Below are 17746 nucleotides of genomic sequence, written 5' to 3' on the forward strand. Positions count from 1 at the left end.
TTACCTTTTCCACTGACATGTAAGATGTAACATAAGGGAAGTATCAAACCAGTTCTAGTAAAACTATTAAGTACAAGAAAATCGTTAGTACTAACTACAGGAAATGAATTCTTATTTTAGAACTTATTTCTGAATAATTACTTTAGGACGTGACTGGTGAATGGAAACCTTTATGAACTAATTCAAAAAGCAACCCTTAAAAATATCCAACAGCCTAACCTCCCCCTTGAAATACATGCATTCATAGAATTGAAATAGTGTTAATCTAATCTCTGCTTCAAAACTTGCTTTACTGTTGTGTATTACAGACCACACTGGGTCTTAAAGCAATTAAATCAAATTTACTGTTGTCAAAAGCTGTTTGGAAGTCCTGATAAGCAACTTAATTACCTAGAATTTGGTGGAGGTTCTTTCGATTTCTGTAGAAAATTCCTAAACTGACAGTTGTCCAGGTGGTCAGTGTTTTAACGTGTCTTGAGCTTGGGGTGTTGAATATAGGCCAAGTGGTGCAACAAAAATAGTGAGTAGTTTTCAGTGAAAAATCTAAATCACCACCTCTTTAGAATTTGTGGAAAGAATTCTAACTTGGATGTGAGCTACCACCTAAATGGAAAAGCTCTGAGCAAGCTGCTCTAGTCAGCTGTTTCTCTGGAGGTTCCATCTAACCTCAACACTTCTGATTCTGTGACTTCTGTATTCAAGTAACCAAAATCTTTGTATTGAATATGAAGTGGAAATGGATACCTATGATATTAGCAATTGAAAAAAGCCTACTCAGTGTTAAGGTGATTAGAGAGCCACTTGAATGTATCCAAATAATGTTGGTTTTTTTGACGGAGAGCTGTTTAAATGTGAGGGCCAGTGTGAATGAGATGTCTTGCTGTGGGCTTTATTCTTTTTTAAATGAAACTTACCTTGATCTTTGCAGGCACTAGCCTACTTTGAGCAGCTCAAGATATCTCAGGATGCTTGGCAAGTCTGTGCAGAAGCATTAGCTCAGAGTATATACAGGTAATGTAACTAATTTCTTATTTTCATGAGTTGTATGTGTGGGTCTGATTTAGCTGTGCAGCATAATAGGCAAACTAAATTGTTGAAAGTTAATATGGTCTTCATACTATTTTTAGTATCATAGTTGATCCATGGCCTCTGTATAATGCCTTTCAAGGAAGAACAATGGATAAATTAAACTCCATATTAATCTAGTAGCCTAAAGACTGCTGCTTTTTGAAATCTAGGAGGAAAAAAAGAGCTGAAAATTGCCCACTGTGAGACTACAGACCTTATATGCAGTAATCTCATAAGTAGTTCCTTGCCCCTGTTCTATGGAGTAGGCCATTCCGTTTTTCAAGGTGCAAAGAGTGTGTAATTACCACTATTTTTGGACATAATTGTGTACTTACATAAAAAATACTAAGTTGTCACTGTTACACAGAATAATTCAGTTTGGAAGGAAATTGAGGGGTGCATGTCTCCTGAATAACAGCAGTAATTTATAGTGAATGCTTCTTTGTAAATGATTTATCAAAACTACTGACTCCAGCAGAATGTGCAGTAATTAAAGCCACGTAAGGTTAGAAATTATAATCTTTAGAAAAATACATCATGATTGTTGCAAGTTTTAGATAACAAGAAGAAAAAGGGGTGTAGATGACAGATATTGTGGACTGTCTGTTCTTAATCTATACTTGAATCTGTCTTTACCTTTGATTTTGAAGATGTAGTGTACCACTTGCTCTTAGTGTAGTGGTGGGCCTCAAACATACTATTGAAGCCTGATAAATTTTTATAAGGGCAGGATACAATAGGTGTTGTAGTTTTGTTTGTTCAATACTGAACTCAAACCATAACAAATAGGTGGCTGTAGAAAAAATTACTAATATCAAACATAAATATTAGTTTAACAGTTGCTCATTTCTACCAGATTAACTCAAGTATTTGTCATTTTTGCTTTGAAGTAACAACTGCAGCAGGTTTGTCTTTTTCTGGTGCCAAATCTGGTGATTGTAGTATTTGAGGAATTTTTTCCTTCCCAGAAAAGTGTACCATATTGCTTCCAATAACTGAATTTTCTTTTGTAGTGATGATCACATCAAGTTCTTCTGCTTTCAAGTCCTGGAACATCAAATTAAATTCAAGTGAGTAATTTTTCTTGACACCACCCATATACATCCATTTAATTTTCCCTTTTTATTCTGCTTGCAAATACACTTAAAATGGTTACTGTTGCCTAGTTGTGTTTGAGGTGTCTGTAGTCTGGTCCAGAGGGCTTTCTTGTATCTCTTTACCTTTTCCCTGGAGAGGTTTTGAGCAGCATGCTTACTGTCAGCTAGTCTAACACCTATGTATAGCTCAGTGCAGACCCAGTTAGCAAGGACTGTTGAAACTTAGCTGTTCCTGTCTGGAGATTCAAGCCTTACTCTGTACTCTCACTGACTCTTGAAGCCGTGCTCAGTAGAGACTTCAGACAAAGCCCTATTCATTCAATAACCATGGCAGAGATGTTAAGAGAAAGTAGTCTTTTCACTGAATGGTGTTTTCATAGAACCATAATTTGAGGGAAAAGCATTTTTTGGTGATATAAATTTCATTGCACAGAACTGTATTTTTTTTCTCACTTTGGGCTCCTTTGGTCTGGAATTGAGCATCATGGAATCTTGGAATATCATTGTGACTGCTTGTAATACACTGAATGTGAGTCATGTTTTGATAGGAGTAAGATGTATTTTGTGACTGATTTTTACAATTACATATGGATGCAAATGTTAAACACTTTTCTTTACCTATTTTTACCTCACTGTCCACTTTCTTCTGCTTGTTTCATTCCTGTCACCTGCTTCCTGCAGTATATTTTCTCTTGTTTTCCTGCTGCCTTTTTTTTTTTTTTTAACATTTTCAGTGGGGTGGTTTTTTCTTCTCTTTAATGAATAGTTGGTTGTGACAGGAACACTGGAGTCCCATTCAGCAGTCATTCCTATTAAGGACTCTGCAGACCTATAGCTAACTCTCTTTGCAGTAGAGTATTCTCAGCTTTACTAGTCCTGGCAGAGGTACGGGTAGTATTTGAGGTTGGCTGGATATAATGTCAGAATTTGCCAGCACTGTATGTAGGACATAAAGCAGAATTACTTCCTTCGTTCTTTTTGGCATATGTCTGATAATGTAGTGTAGGTCAAATCAGTGAAGGACTTCCTTGTACTCACTAGTGACAGTCTTCAGTGTGTAGTAAACAAGTTCAGGCACATACAGATGTCTCTTCCTTCTCCCCCTGACATATGGTCAAATCTTTACTTTTATCAGGGTCATAAGTCCTGTCCCTGATAGAGCAGCCTTCCTGCAAAATTTCAAGCTTCTACTCCAATACAGGAGGCAGTAATGCCTCAAAATGTGGTCCATTACTATGGGTAAAATGATTTTCATTATTTTTGTCTTTGAGTCCAAATTTTAACATGCAAATAGCTTTGTAAATTGCTGTTCTAGGAACCTTTCATTTACGTTAATATGGAGCATTATATGGCATGTAAAAGTGTTGCTCTTTGCTGAGTGTTGGTGCTTGTCATGAAGCAGAGTTGTATTTTGACCTCAATATTTTTTGTTTCAGATATTCTGAACTTACTGAAGTCCAGCAGCAGCTAATTAGGGAAACACTCATAACATGGCTGCAAGCACAGGTAAGTATGTCTGTCACAGCAGTCCTACATTTTAGGCTAACATGGGGCATTGAGAGGGGACTAAATGTTTAATCTGTCATTTGACTTCAAAGATGGCCTCCTCCAAGGTACTTGGTATCTGATGGTTAAAGATTTATGAGGAATTCTTTAAATCAGCTGTTGTAACGAAGTCCATACCTGAACTTTTTACTAAATATATAACTCTTGCATCAGGTAATGATTGTGGTTTAATCAATTGTGTGTGAAATAAGGCGTATTAAGAATTCCCCTTTTGAGAGGTGTGATACTGATGTTCCTGAGTGTCTGGAGGAGGAGCAGTAATTCTGTTTCTAAGGCCCTCCTGAGTGAACTCCTGTCTGCTTAGGATGCTGGCAGATGTTTATTGCTCCTCTGTTAGTAGCGTGGCAGAGTATCAACTACTCTTTCTTGTGGAATTAGTTACTGTAGCAGAGCTTGTAATATCGGCCCCACCCAGGAGTTTGCAGTCAGCAGAGCCATCGACTGGGTTTATACAAGTCTTTGCCTATACCTGCCATTATGTAGTTGTCATTCCACTTCTGCACTGAAGATTAATATAGTTGCTGTGCAGAAGACTTAACAGTAGGAATGGAATACAATACAATTTGAAAAAGAACAGATCATTGTGAAGTGGATTAAATTGCTTTTCTCTTTGTGGCAAACTGTTCCATTTAGGAGTTTATATAAGGGAAAGGAGAGAGGAGGAGATTAGTAGTGACAGACTTTTTTTTTTTTTTTCTCCTTAGATTTAGCTACTTCCTTTACTGTTCTTAACACTAACATCTAACATAAGTACAAGGTAGCTACAAGAGGACTGTAACTTGTTTTCTGGAAGTCCTGGAAGTTACTGCTTTCACCAAACTGACAAATGACCTTTTTGTCTTTGAGCAGTACACTTAATCTATTGGTACAGAATGAAAGGCTTAGGACTGTATCACACATAGAGAACGTTTTCCCTGTTGCAGGACAATTTAGCCAATTTTCTTCGAATTGGGAATGTAAGCATTTATTTTTGGTGTCAGCCAGGAAGAGAAGTAGTACATTAATCACTGTAGAGAGATCAACAAATGCATAATATTCTTCTCTAATTTATTAAGAATATACAGATAAAATGTCTTGTTTCTGCCAGATGCTGAATCCCCAGCCTGAGAAGACTTTTATTCGCAACAAAGCAGCACAAGTTTTTGCATTGCTTTTTGTTACTGAGTATCTCACAAAATGGCCCAAGTTTTTTTTTGACATTCTGTCAGTAGTTGACCTTAATCCACGAGGTGTGGATATGTACCTCAGAATCCTGATGGCTGTTGATGCTGAACTAGTGGACCGGGATGTTGTACATACATCAGAGGCAAGTTATTTTGCATTAACACTCGTTAACACTTGTTAAATTTCTAAGAAGTTCTAATTTTAATTAGAGCAGAGTATTTTTAGATACACTTTTTTCCTTGTTGCAGCTGTGCCTTAGAGACATTATGTGGTTTAAATCTAAAAGCCATACATTGTTTAATGTTTTTTATGATTTCATACTTTTCATCTAATTTTTTTTTTGCTTGAAAGCTGGTAAACAAAAATTAACTGAGTTTACCAATGTAATTCTATACTGACTCATTTTAAAATGTTAATTTTTTCTAGTGCATGTTTTAAAGAGTCCTAACATCAAAAGTCCATTTAATGATCTAGGGAACTGCTCCTCTTTTTCTGCCTTTTCAGTGTTTGGGCATTGTGGTTACAGAAAAAATGGAAAACCTAGGATGTTTTGATTTTTATTTGTTGGAAAGGGAAAAAACATTCTCTTTGGGTTTCTAATTTATCTTGCTATGACAAGTGATGTCTGGCAGTGGATACAAAAATGCTGCTAATTTGACAAGATACTGATCTGTGACAAGACTGATTTATCCTTTTTCTGTATTGATAGGAGGCTCGTAGGAACACCTTATTAAAAGATACTATGAGGGAACAGTGCATTCCAAGTTTGGTGGAATCGTGGTACCAAATCTTACAAAACTATCAATATAATAACTCAGAGTTGACATGCCAGTGCCTTGAAGTAGTTGGAGCTTATGTATCCTGGATAGATTTGAGCCTGATAGCCAATGAAAGGTAAAAGAGTTTTGACGGAAAATGTTTGCAAAAATAACCTTGGTAATGTTCTGACTGTGTATTTCTAAATTTGAATTTAAAATCATCTTTGAAGGACTTATATATACGTTTGGAGTTTTGGGAATTTTAGGAGAGTGATTGTTTTTGCAAACCAAGCTGATATAATGGCCAAACCAAACACTATTAACTTTGCTGTGTTCTCTTTAAAATGTATAAAATGCTGAGTTTTGTCAGTACAATAGACTTTTAACACTGTTTTATAAAAATAAATAATTGTAAATAGGTACACAAATAATATAAAGCTACTATACAGTATTGCTTTGTACATATAAAGCTAAACTTTTTTTTTATCTGAAGGTTTATAAATATGCTGCTAGGTCACATGTCTGTGGAAGTTCTCCGGGAAGAAGCCTGTGATTGTTTGTTTGAAATTGTAAATAAGGGAATGGACCCAATTGATAAAACAAAATTGGTGGAGTCTTTATGTCAAGTATTGCAGTCTGCTGGCCTCTTCAGTATTGATCAGGTTTGTGTGTTGATTTTTAACAATAGGAATCAGTCATAGGTTTCCAACAGTTCTTAAATAACCCGATGCACAGAAAACTATAAAACAGTCTGCAGATTAGAGGAAAGTACTTGTGTTTCTGCATCAGGGATGAGCACTTTTTACAGTTTTCTCATACTTTAATTTAAGAGCTTGTTAATAATGTTCACAATTAATTTGAACACACTGTGTTTCATTCTAGAAGCAAGGTATTATGTAACTCCTCTGTTCCTCCCCTAAAGCATGTTGTGCTGACTGTTAATACTGCTTCTGTGTTTCCTTGTCTTAAATTGTTGCTCTTGAATGATTCTGTAGTAGGTATTGTATAGGCTTTATTAGGTATTGTAAAACAGCTGATCTAATGTCTCACCCAAAAAAATTCAATGCATAATTAGCTAGGGGAAAGAGCTTTCTTAAAGGTATGTATGGTGTTTAGCATGTGTGCACCATCAAGCATGAGGCTTGAAATGCTTATCTGTAAGCTGGAAAAGTATACCTACTAACTAAATAGACAGTCCCTGGCAGTTGCAATGTTTAAGGAACAGCCATTTGCTACATGCTGTGGTGAAAGAGCAAACAGTCCTTACGAAGCTGTAGCTCTTAGATTGCAAGGTTGTTACCTCCTTAATTTTGAAGCTTTTGTCAGATTTGGATTCCTACTAATAAAAATCTTACCTCAGTCTTTCTTAGGTAGACTTGTTATTTGTATAGTTACAGCAGGGACCAAAGCATCTCTTTGAGGTGGCTGCTCTAGGGGTATTTCTTGATTCTAGTCAATCTATTTCTGCAAAAGCAAGCCAGAAGTATTTAGTATTAACTCACTCTTCCAGGCTGTACTGAAAGGTACTTGTTATCTGTATTTATTTCTGAAGTGAGCTACAGCTGTTAATTCTTTGAAGTTTTCCCATAAACAGATTTTCCTCTTATGCAGCCTCAAATTTGTGGTAGGCATGTACTACTGCTTTTATTTTGAACCTGCTTCTTCCTGTAAAGAGAGAAACAAATCTGAAGACATGAAGCAAGCTACTGTTGTGTAATGGAGGACAGCCAAATCTGGCATTGCTTTAACTTTTCTCCATTTCTGGGGGAAAATGAACCAGGCACTTATACTTTCCACCTAGGAGACAAGTGTTGGTTTAATTCTACATACTAGACATGGGTAGAACAGTCTGTAATCTCATGTTATTTAAACATAAGATCTGTTAGTATTTTTAATCAAGTGTCTTTTTTTGCAGGAGGATGATGTGGATTTTCTGGCCAGATTTTCTAAGCTGGTCAATGGGATGGGGCAAGCATTAATAGCTAGTTGGACTAAACTGATTAAAAATGGTGATATGAAGAGTGCTCAAGACACTCTACAAGCTATTGAAGCAAAAGTGGCCCTAATGTTGCAACTTCTAATTCACGAAGATGACGACATCTCTTCTAATATCATTGGCTTTTGTTATGACTACCTTCACATCCTGAAACAAGTAAATATATCTGCCTTCAATTTAACACCAACTCTGACATGATCTTGTTTGATTTTTGTGTTAATGTCTCATACTATGTGCAAACTGACTTGCAAAATAGGTTTTTTGACTAATTAGTATTCAGTATCTCTAATGCCTGTGGTCACGCTATTTCTGTAGTGTTTTTTAGAGATCTGAAGGAGTTCAGTTAAATCTTATATTAAGGGTAAAGAAGGCTTGCAGATCACATGGCTATTAAAAAAGCAAGTCTTTCTTTTCCTATTAGACAGTCATAAAGGCTTTAGAATACGAAAAAATAACACTTGAATTTTATTTTACAGCTTTCTGCACTTTCAGACCAACAAAAAGCTAATGTAGAGGTAAGTTGTCTTTTTTTTCTGCAGATTCTATACTTCAAGGACATTGGATCATAATATTTCCTTTTGCTGAAACAAATCATGTTTCATTTAATTAGTCACACACACATTGAGGCACATAAAAGTGAAGACTTAAAGTAAGGACAATGCATTCCATCTTCTGCAAAGTAACTACAGTTGTTCCTTTAAATAGTAAACCTATATTGAATTGTGTATGAAGATAAAAGCTATTTGAGAGCTGATCTTCCCAAACAACCCTTAAGTATATGTTGGCAAGCTCCTCTACAGGCTGTACTGTTCACAGAAAATTCTTAAATCAACATGGAAGAGTTGTTTTCTTCAAGTTTATTTTTATTAAAACTTGCCCCAATTCCAAAGGATTGAAAGAAGTCTAGGAAGGGTTGTCATAAATATAATCCTTGATAATATAAATTAAACTTACAAAGAAAGCAACAATTGAAAGGTAACAGTTGTAATTATGGGCAGTTATATGTTAAATGTTACATTAAATGTACATTGAGCTCAAGTTTGCATGTTTGAGTTTAGATAAACTTAAGTTTATATATAAAACATTAAGTTTAACAAGTAAGGTTTATGTCCAGTTTTGGAAGTGGTAAACTTACTTGGGTTTTTCAGCCCACTCTTTTTGTTTCTTTTTTTTGTGAGTGTTCTGCTCCAATGTAGGTATACTAATTTGGATGTTGAACTGGTTGGATTGGTGCAGTTATTTTGTAAGTTCATACAGCTAACAGGTGTGATTCCTTTTCCTTTGCAAAGAAAACTGAATTCTGTACCTGTTCTAACATGAAAAGTTGAATTTGGATAACTGTAGTCTAGACTATCTTGATCTCCTGTCTAATGTCTGTTTAAATTGGATTAGGTAACACAGTAAGAGAATGATAATAACACTGAACCTTTTTTTTGTTACTGTCTTCTGTTCTTACAGCTAGATCAAATGATGTTACTACTGCAATACACTTAAGACACTATAAGTTTAAATGTTACTGTCCTGAAATACGTTGTTTTAAGTTGCTGTCATACTGAAGTTTTTTGTGTTGCAATTTATTAACTTTACTGAGCACTTATTGAGGATTTGTGTTAAACTTAAAAGCAATCTAATTTTTTTCTTTCATCCAACTCATAATGAGAAACTAATTGGAAATAATCTAAATCTTACTGTTTGGCTCAAGCTTTAAATTTTGTGCTTAGCAGCATTCCTTTAAATTTTTGCACTTTAAAGTTTACAACTTCAGCTTGTTCAGTATTTGAACAGGAAAAAGGGTGGTCTTGTTTCTTGTGCCTCTCAAGTTCCAAAGTGTTTTCTCATCAGCAGGATCACATTTTTAATTTTTAGAATGGCAGGTTTTTCTAAACATTTTTGGCTACAATTGTATTGCATTAATGTTTTGCAATTATTTTCAGTCTTCAATATCACTTCGTGCAGAGAAATAGAGACTTCTCGCAGGTCATGGTGACACTTGCTGTCAAAATATTTATTACTGCAAGATCACCCAAGAATTTCACCTCAGTAACCTAGGTTTAATTCATCAATCCATTTTGGTGTTAAAGAATTTCAGGTTTTGTAGTTAAAATGAGAAACAGTAATTACAATTCACCTGTCAAAAGGTTTTTTGTTTCATTGTGTTTAATTCAGACTTAAGTAGAACTAAGATGAAGCCTTTCTTGCTGCTTTAGGATCTACCAACTGTCCCTACTAAGATTAAATTGCACGTCATTGCTCTAAGTGATCTGACAGCTTTGTGCTGCAAGTGATGACAGGGTGTAGAGAGACCCTCCCATTGAGTGATGAGGTGCAGAACGGGCCCCTTTGCTTTCTAAATTCCTCAGAGAGGAGTCTAGATGCAGCTGGATCCTGTCCTTCTCCCAGACTTTTAGTCAATGGTTTATGTATTATGTAGGTGTAATTAAAACTTTTTGCAATTTTATTCTACAGGATTATGGATGACAACCCAAATGTATTGTATAAAGAAATCATTTTATTGATGTTGATGATAATGATTAGACTAAAATACTGAAATCAGAAGTATTTACCACATGCAGTGGATAGTAGCTATAATTACTACAGTATAGTGCACTGTTTCTTGAAGCAATGTTGAAACAGCAATCTTTAAGATAGTGAAACAGTTTTTGAGTGGAGATTGATGTTACTCCAATAGTTCATAGTCACACCAATAACAATGAACTATTAGAGAAGTTGAGGTTATAGCCAAGCTGACTTATCCCTTTAAAATAGTATCTTGGGTAACCTGTTTAGTTTCCTTTGCCTAGTTCAGGCATCTTGACTGTTTTCAGTGTGAACTGAACAGCACAAATTACAAGCAGGAAATAAAGCTAGATAATACTATCAGAGACTGAGAGCTCCAAAACATCTATGCTGTCTCTCTAGAATAGCATCTGTGTATTGTTTAGGTATAATCCCTCTCTTTTGATTTGGACTATTAACTTCTGCTAAACATCTGAAAATAATAGTTTGAAAGGGATTAAAAGTATTTGTAAACCTGTAACACTAGCTTTAATGTTTTCTTCGCTGTAGTATTTCTAAATGTTTCTTATAACTTGTCTGCTTCTATGCTTCTTGTTCTGTTTTTATCTTAGGCAATCATGTTGGCTGTTATGAAGAAGTTGACATACGATGAAGAATATAATTTTGAAAATGAGGTATTGTGTTGCAGGAATAAACAGACATATGGAACTTAATTATATGTAGTAAAACTTGCTCACATTTTAAAATCTGTATTTTTCATAGACTAAAGATTCAAAGGTAGGAAGCAAGGGTCCATAGGCTGAGGTTTTTCTCCTTTTTGGAAAGCTTCTAGGCATGTCTCTATAGGACGAAACAACATAGTAAAGGTATATCCAAGCCAGCTCAGTTAACAGTATTTCTGGCTGTGTTTGTACAGAGCTATTCCTAGACATACACAGCTGTGCTGAAAACCAAACACAGCTGTTGAGGTGGCTTGTTCAGTGCAAATTTGGATGTTTCTGTGTGTCACTTTTATCTTGCAAAAATACTTAAGAAATATTGTGTAATGAAACTCTGAAAAGAGATGCTGCTTGAGATACTGGAGATGGCCAAACCTCTGTAAAAATAAGCTAATGGTGGAGTAAGGTCTTTGATTTCACTTTCCTGCCATGCTTAACATCTCTGTCAGCCAGCAGTAATGATTCTGTGAGACAGACTGACTTTGCCCCAGTCTGTTCAGAGAGCTGTAGTCTTAAAAGGGTTAACTTAAACTGTATCCAGTCTATCATAAATGTTATCAGTCCAATTTTAAAACTAAGCTAGATGCTGAGAAAGAAAGTATTTGAGGAGTGAGTCAGTTTTCAAGAATTGGGTCAATAAGGCTTTGCCAAGAGCATTTTCTTTCTTCTAGTGTTGGCTAGTTTTCATTTTGGAAAGTCTTTTTAGTGTGTTTCTGGACTGAATACAGTGGATCTCAACATATTATAACCAGCCATAAAAGGAGCCTGTTGTTATGTTGCAAGAGCACTGGATGAGCATTATTGAATTCTCTGAGTTTTGTACATACTGGTTTAGTGTGTACATGTTTTTGCTTTAGGTGTAATTGTCTAAAATGGTTGTGGATTAATTTAAACATGAAAATAAGGACTTTACTGATGTGAATGTTTTTTTGTAGGGTGAAGATGAAGCAATGTTTGTGGAATACAGAAAACAGTTGAAACTATTGCTGGACAGACTTGCTCAGGTTTCACCAGAATTACTGTTGGCATCTGTCCGCAGAGTTTTTAACACTACACTTCAGTAAGTTGGGGTTTATAACTTGTTTTTTATTATGCCTTTTTGGGGTTTGGGGTTGTTTTTCCATTTGTAAACTGTCAGAGTCTGTAGTGAAGTGCAAGTGTGATGCAGCAAGGTGAAGCCAATTGACAGAATGAGCTCATTACAACTCACTGATAAATATGACTTAGTATAATTGGTTAGCTTCTTAGAAAGAAAAAGCTTTCTTTTTGTTACCTTAAATGATAGCTTTTCTTTCCTAGAGACGTTTCTTGATTTTTGTCACTTACCTACACAGCAACAGCTGTTTGGACAGTTGTGCACTTCGCAACATCTCATAAAAGTTTCCTTGAGGTGTAAATGTTATGCATTACTTCTATCAGAAAAACATGGTTGGATCAGGGGAAAATAAGTGAAGTATTTTTGTAAAAAAAAAAATATTGTTGGTGGCTGTCTTGTACTTTAACTGTGCTAAACAAGCTTCTGTAGCTTATTATAAGAAATATATATATATTTTTTTTATATAAGAAACCTGTAGCTTTCAAGCTGAAACTGGCAAAAGAAAGTTGGTGGTGATTTGATGAGGAGGTGGTGTTTAAGTGGTTAGAAGCATCCAGAATTACTGCCTGGGCCTTCTGGTGTTTTCCTTAGTTTAAACCTGTTCTTTTTATGCTGTGCATCTGAGGAAGGCTCAAAAGAAAATATTAACTTGGTAGAACTGCAATTATTTCATAAGGTACTAAACACTGTTATGATCTTCATATTCTTTCTCTAGGAACTGGCAAACAACACGATTTATGGAAGTAGAAGTAGCAATAAGGCTGCTGTATATGTTGGCTGAGGCTCTTCCTGTATCTCATGGTGCTCACTTCTCTGGTGATGTCACTAAAGCTACAGCTTTACAAGACATGATGAGAACGGTAAGCGTGTCTTGAGAGCTGTTTAAAAATGTCAGTAAAGACTGGAATCATCCAGTTCAACTGGCTTATCGTAATTACCTGCATGTCACTTACGTTGCAGTTAGGTTTTATGAACAGCTACTAACTTGCTAATGCTTTTGTTTGTAGCTGGTGACTTCTGGTGTTAGTGCCTATCAACACACATCAGTGACCCTGGAATTCTTTGAAACAGTGGTTAGATATGAAAAGTTCTTTGCTGTTGAACCTCAGCACATTCCAACTGTACTAGTAAGTTTCATCTTATTTACATTTTTAAGTAGATAAGACTAGATAAGCTGTTTAGACTTAGGAAATTTTTGTATTCTCTGAAGGTCACTAAGGAATCTGGGTTTCTTAACTTGTTGGATGATTAGATTTCTCCCCTGCATTAAGGAATTCTAAGACTGAGATGCTTTATTGATTGCAGATGGCATTTTTAGATCAACGTGGTCTTCGTCATTCAAGTCCAAAAGTACGAAGTCGAACAGCTTACCTTTTTTCCAGATTTGTCAAGTCTCTTAAGTGAGTAAATAAATGGATCCAATTTACTGAATTTACTCTACACAACATTTCTGTATGTCACAGTTGTCACTGAAACAGGCTGGGCTTCAGATAGACTGCAGTGAAGTAAAATATCAAAACAGTGTTCTACTAGGGTTGTCCTATTGTTTAATACTAAGGTAGTGGAAATATTTGTCACAGAACAAAAAAGTGGAATGGATATGCTTAGTTTGTTTTGATGAGATGTTGAAGCTGATTAACAATATAACTGTCTGTTCTGCATTTTCTTAGTAAGCAGAGCTGAGTGTCAATGGATCTGGAGACTTCCAAGAGTAACTCTTCCCTGTCCCTAACTAAATTTGTAATAGTTTTGGAATTTATACTGATGAAGTTTACTCTGTATTAGTCCTTTAAACAGTCCTGTCCTGTTGGTCTTATTTCACAGGCATGTATTTAATTTAGAGGCAGAAGAAGCTAAAAGATGGCTCAGATTTCAGCATGATTCTGTTTTTCAACTGTTAATGAAGATCCTTCACTTAAATTATGCATGTTTTTAAAAAATGAGGGAAAGAAAGAAATGGTTATTTCCTGCTGTGCCATGTATTTGTTCAGCCTACCACTAGCACCATACCCATAAGCCAGATTTTTCTACAGCAGTGCTTTGATATTTAAAGGGGATTTCTAAATTGGGAACGTAGTTTAGCATCTAACTTTATAGCTTAAATAAAATATCTTGATACCTGTAAAAATGCATGTGCTTCTAAGTAGTGTTATGTACTTGTGTTTTACTTCAGTAAGCAGATGAATCCCTTTATTGAAGATGTTCTGAATAGAATACAAGATCTGATGGAACTTTCTCCTCCTGTGAGTATTTACAGCAGGGTTTAGTAATGAGTGAGGCTTGCACTTACTTGTTCATCAGTGTCCTTGACTACTTGATGAATTGTAAGTTTAGCATGCAAACATTTAAGCACAAATAATTATCCTGCTTTTTTGATGTGAGATCGCTATTACACCTAATTGTAATAATCTTGCTTATGTGGGTTTCTGGGACTACAGAGTAGAGGTGGGTGTATATATAGAAGACTATAAACTTTGGGAAGACAGCCTTGATAGAGGACACTTAGTGAATTATGCCTGTTATCTTCCATTCTAGGAAAACGGCTACCAGGCACTGTTAAGCAGTGATGACCAACTTTTCATTTATGAAACAGCTGGAGTGTTAATAGTTAACAGCGAATACTCTGCAGAAAGAAAACAGGTTCTAATGAGGAATTTGTTGACTCCGCTGATGGAGAAGTTCAAAGTATTGTTAGAAAAACTGATGATGGCACAAGATGAGGACAGACAGATGGCACTGGCTGACTGCCTCAATCATGCTGTTGGGTTTGCTAGGTAGGTACAGCACAGTAACACTGTATGTTTCTGGTTTGAGTAAAAGGGAAATACAAAGGATTTCCTGGGAGGAGGGGACTGAGTTTTGTACTTTATTGACCTAGAAAATCCTCAGTGGTTGTAGAATTTCTTGTGGTAGCTGAGAAAATAAGTCCCCTAAGAACAGTCTGCTTTGGATGTAGATACAGAGAATATTGATCAACTTTATAATGAATCAGCATCTGTTTCTTTGCTTAAAAATTGTATGGAGCTAATCTAATCATATGTTGTTTGTAAATTGTTAGAATTTAATTCTTGAAAACTGCCAAAGTGATGCTACTTCTTATCAAAATATTCTGCTCATTACTTCCACTTTCTGGCTCCCATTTCATGAAATGGAGTATTGTAGTCAGTGCCTGAGTTGGAAAGCATTTGTTCTTGGTGTTACTGCTTCTTCATTGCACTGGAGCATGAGCTTATGTAAAACCTAATGTGTTGGGTTTACAGCCGAACCAGCAAGGCTTTCAGCAATAAGCAAACTGTGAAACAATGTGGATGCTCAGAAGTTTATCTGGACTGCTTGCAAACATTTCTGCCAGCTCTCAGTTGTCCATTACAAAAGGAAGTTCTGAGAAGTGGTGTCCGCACTTTCCTTCACCGCATGATTATTTGCCTAGAGGAAGAAGTTCTTCCATTCATTCCTTCTGCTTCTGAACACATGCTTAAAGATTGTGAAGCAAAAGATCTTCAAGAATTCATTCCTCTTATAAACCAAATAACAGCTAAGTTTAAGGTATGATATTGCATAAGCTTTTCAGGGTCAAAGTGGTACTGAGAGGTCCTCTTTTCTAGTTCCAGAAAAACAGGTATGTATTAGAGCTCTCCATAAGAATTAATAAATAAGTGTATTTTGAAGGCTGCTATTGGGAAACATTGTCTTTGATCGCAGTCATGTACTGCTGGACTCAGTGATTAAATAAGGGGGTTTTTTATTAGTCTTAGAATTTTTATTGTGTTTAATTTTTTGGATTTAATATTTTAAAATACTACTTGCACCACAAATTTATTTTTTTATTGACACAACTTCATGCCCTCCACTGAAGTTTTAAACTAAAGTTACAAAACACAAGCTCTGAAGTGAATTTTCACATTTCTTATGAGATTTCCAGGAGATAGAGATACAGAAATATCAAATATGTGTATAGGGAGGAATATAGATTTACAAGATTTCTATTCGGTGGTATTCCATAAAAATATACACTGAAGCCTAATGTATTGTTATTCAAAATAGGTTTACAAACACTGAGGTTTGGAAATTGCACATGTGAGATATGTACTCAGCAGCAGTAGGACTGTCAAATGATAATCTACAAGGCTGTTGAAGCGTAACCTTTGAGAGCCTCTCAGTTTCAAACAGTTGTAATGTGAAGTCAGTGAAACAGGTGAAGCTATTAACATGTTACCCATGTTCAGTCCCTGGAGCTGCCACAAGAATATTACACTGGTGTGAATGGTGTAGGAAATTCATTGCTGTGTGAAAAGGATAAGAAGCCATCTAAATAGGCTTAAATGAATTTTTCAGCAGAATACTAAATTAAAGTTGCTACAAGTGAAGTGAATTTTGTGAGCAATGGAAGAGAGCAATTATATATACCTATGTGAATCTAGCATGTGGGCCTCTGGACTATGCAGTCTTCAGAGCAAAGAGGGAATTTTGAAAAACCAAGTTTTTAAGAGATGAGGGAAGAGGACTTCTACTACTTTAGTCCTTTTAGAAAGTTATGCTTAAGGCAATACAGGATAACAGTAGATAATTAAAAATAGTCTCTGAAAGATGAGGAAGATAAAAGAAGAAAGTCATAGGAGCAAGACTGGACAAATACCATGTTCAGGTGTAATGTTTTAAGTTTACATTATACAGTGCTATTCTTATTATAACATGGTAAAATAAAGATCTTAGCTTCTATAGTCTCACCTTGAATACTTTAAAGACATAGTAAAGAAAAGATTAAAAATAAAATCTTACTTAAACTTTAAGAAATAAGCATATGAGTTGCCTCTTTGTGGAATTCTAGGGTGTGACTGAATAGCACACACCTTTGGTTTTTCAGTTCATAATTAATTTAGTGCCCTTACATATATTTCTCACTAAAACTGTTGCTTGTAAGTGACAAGTTTATTCTGTAATGTCAGCAGGAAAACTTTTTGCTTTAGTAATCCTTAAAGAAGTTTTATAAAAGCTGGCCTGTTGCCACTTTTAACATGTTTGAGATGGTATTTCAGGAAATTTGAAATTATCTGAACAGAAGGATGAAAAATCTTTTCCTACTCAAGATGAGGGTAGACAGGACTAGTTATTTCGGTGCAATAGGCTTGAAATAGGTGGTATGTATGTCAAGATGCAGTAATGTTCATGGTGACCCTGATGCAATTTACTTTGTTGAAAGTAATTATATGAAATTATTTACATAAAAAGTGAATACAAGCTGAAAATTCTAACCAGCCTTCAAGTTTTAACTTGCAAATGTTTGATTTCTCTTTTTGAGCTGACACCCTCTTCTGCTCTTCACAGACACAGGTTTCACCTTTTCTGCAACAGATGTTTATGCCACTACTTCATGCTATTTTTGAGGTGTTGCTCCTTCCAGCAGAAGAAAATGACCAGTCTGCTGCTTTAGAAAAACAAATGTTACGGAGGAGTTACTTTGCTTTTCTGCAGACAGTAACTGGCAGTGGAATGAGTGAAGTCATAGCTAATCAAGGTAAGGAATTCAGTTTCTCAGAGGATAGTACTATGGTTGTTCACATCTCGTTTATCTACTAAAATTATTAGGCTATTTCCTAGCAAGTACTATTAACTGTGTTACAATAGAATGGATTAAAGGAAATACTGTGTTCAACATGCTTGATTCAAATTACCTGTTGTACAGGAATCTGGGGCTGTGAAATCTGGCTGTAATAGGCATATTCCTCCTATTGATCTTTTCAGCCTGATGTGATCACTGTGTCTGT

General features: G+C 35.6%; 1 protein-coding gene across 2 annotated transcripts in view; it reads left to right on the forward strand.

Moving 5' to 3' along the window:
- Positions 1 to 17746, forward strand: part of XPOT (exportin for tRNA) — a 28706-nt gene that overhangs the window by 5493 nt on the left and 5467 nt on the right. For both annotated transcript variants that reach the window (XM_085044246.1, XM_085044237.1), the window contains exons 3-19: positions 929 to 1011; positions 2082 to 2138; positions 3602 to 3671; positions 4819 to 5037; positions 5605 to 5789; positions 6147 to 6315; positions 7569 to 7805; positions 8126 to 8164; positions 10778 to 10840; positions 11821 to 11945; positions 12697 to 12841; positions 12989 to 13108; positions 13287 to 13381; positions 14155 to 14224; positions 14517 to 14755; positions 15242 to 15527; positions 17307 to 17496. In XM_085044246.1, coding sequence (XP_084900372.1) covers positions 929 to 1011; positions 2082 to 2138; positions 3602 to 3671; positions 4819 to 5037; positions 5605 to 5789; positions 6147 to 6315; positions 7569 to 7805; positions 8126 to 8164; positions 10778 to 10840; positions 11821 to 11945; positions 12697 to 12841; positions 12989 to 13108; positions 13287 to 13381; positions 14155 to 14224; positions 14517 to 14755; positions 15242 to 15527; positions 17307 to 17496 — 2392 coding nt within the window. The remainder of the gene's footprint in view (positions 1 to 928; positions 1012 to 2081; positions 2139 to 3601; positions 3672 to 4818; positions 5038 to 5604; positions 5790 to 6146; positions 6316 to 7568; positions 7806 to 8125; positions 8165 to 10777; positions 10841 to 11820; positions 11946 to 12696; positions 12842 to 12988; positions 13109 to 13286; positions 13382 to 14154; positions 14225 to 14516; positions 14756 to 15241; positions 15528 to 17306; positions 17497 to 17746) is intronic.

The sequence above is a fragment of the Lichenostomus cassidix genome, chromosome 1Aa, assembly GCF_008360975.1.
Source record: "Lichenostomus cassidix isolate B80296 chromosome 1Aa, HeHo_3.0, whole genome shotgun sequence".
In the NCBI taxonomy this organism is placed as follows: domain Eukaryota; kingdom Metazoa; phylum Chordata; class Aves; order Passeriformes; family Meliphagidae; genus Lichenostomus; species Lichenostomus cassidix.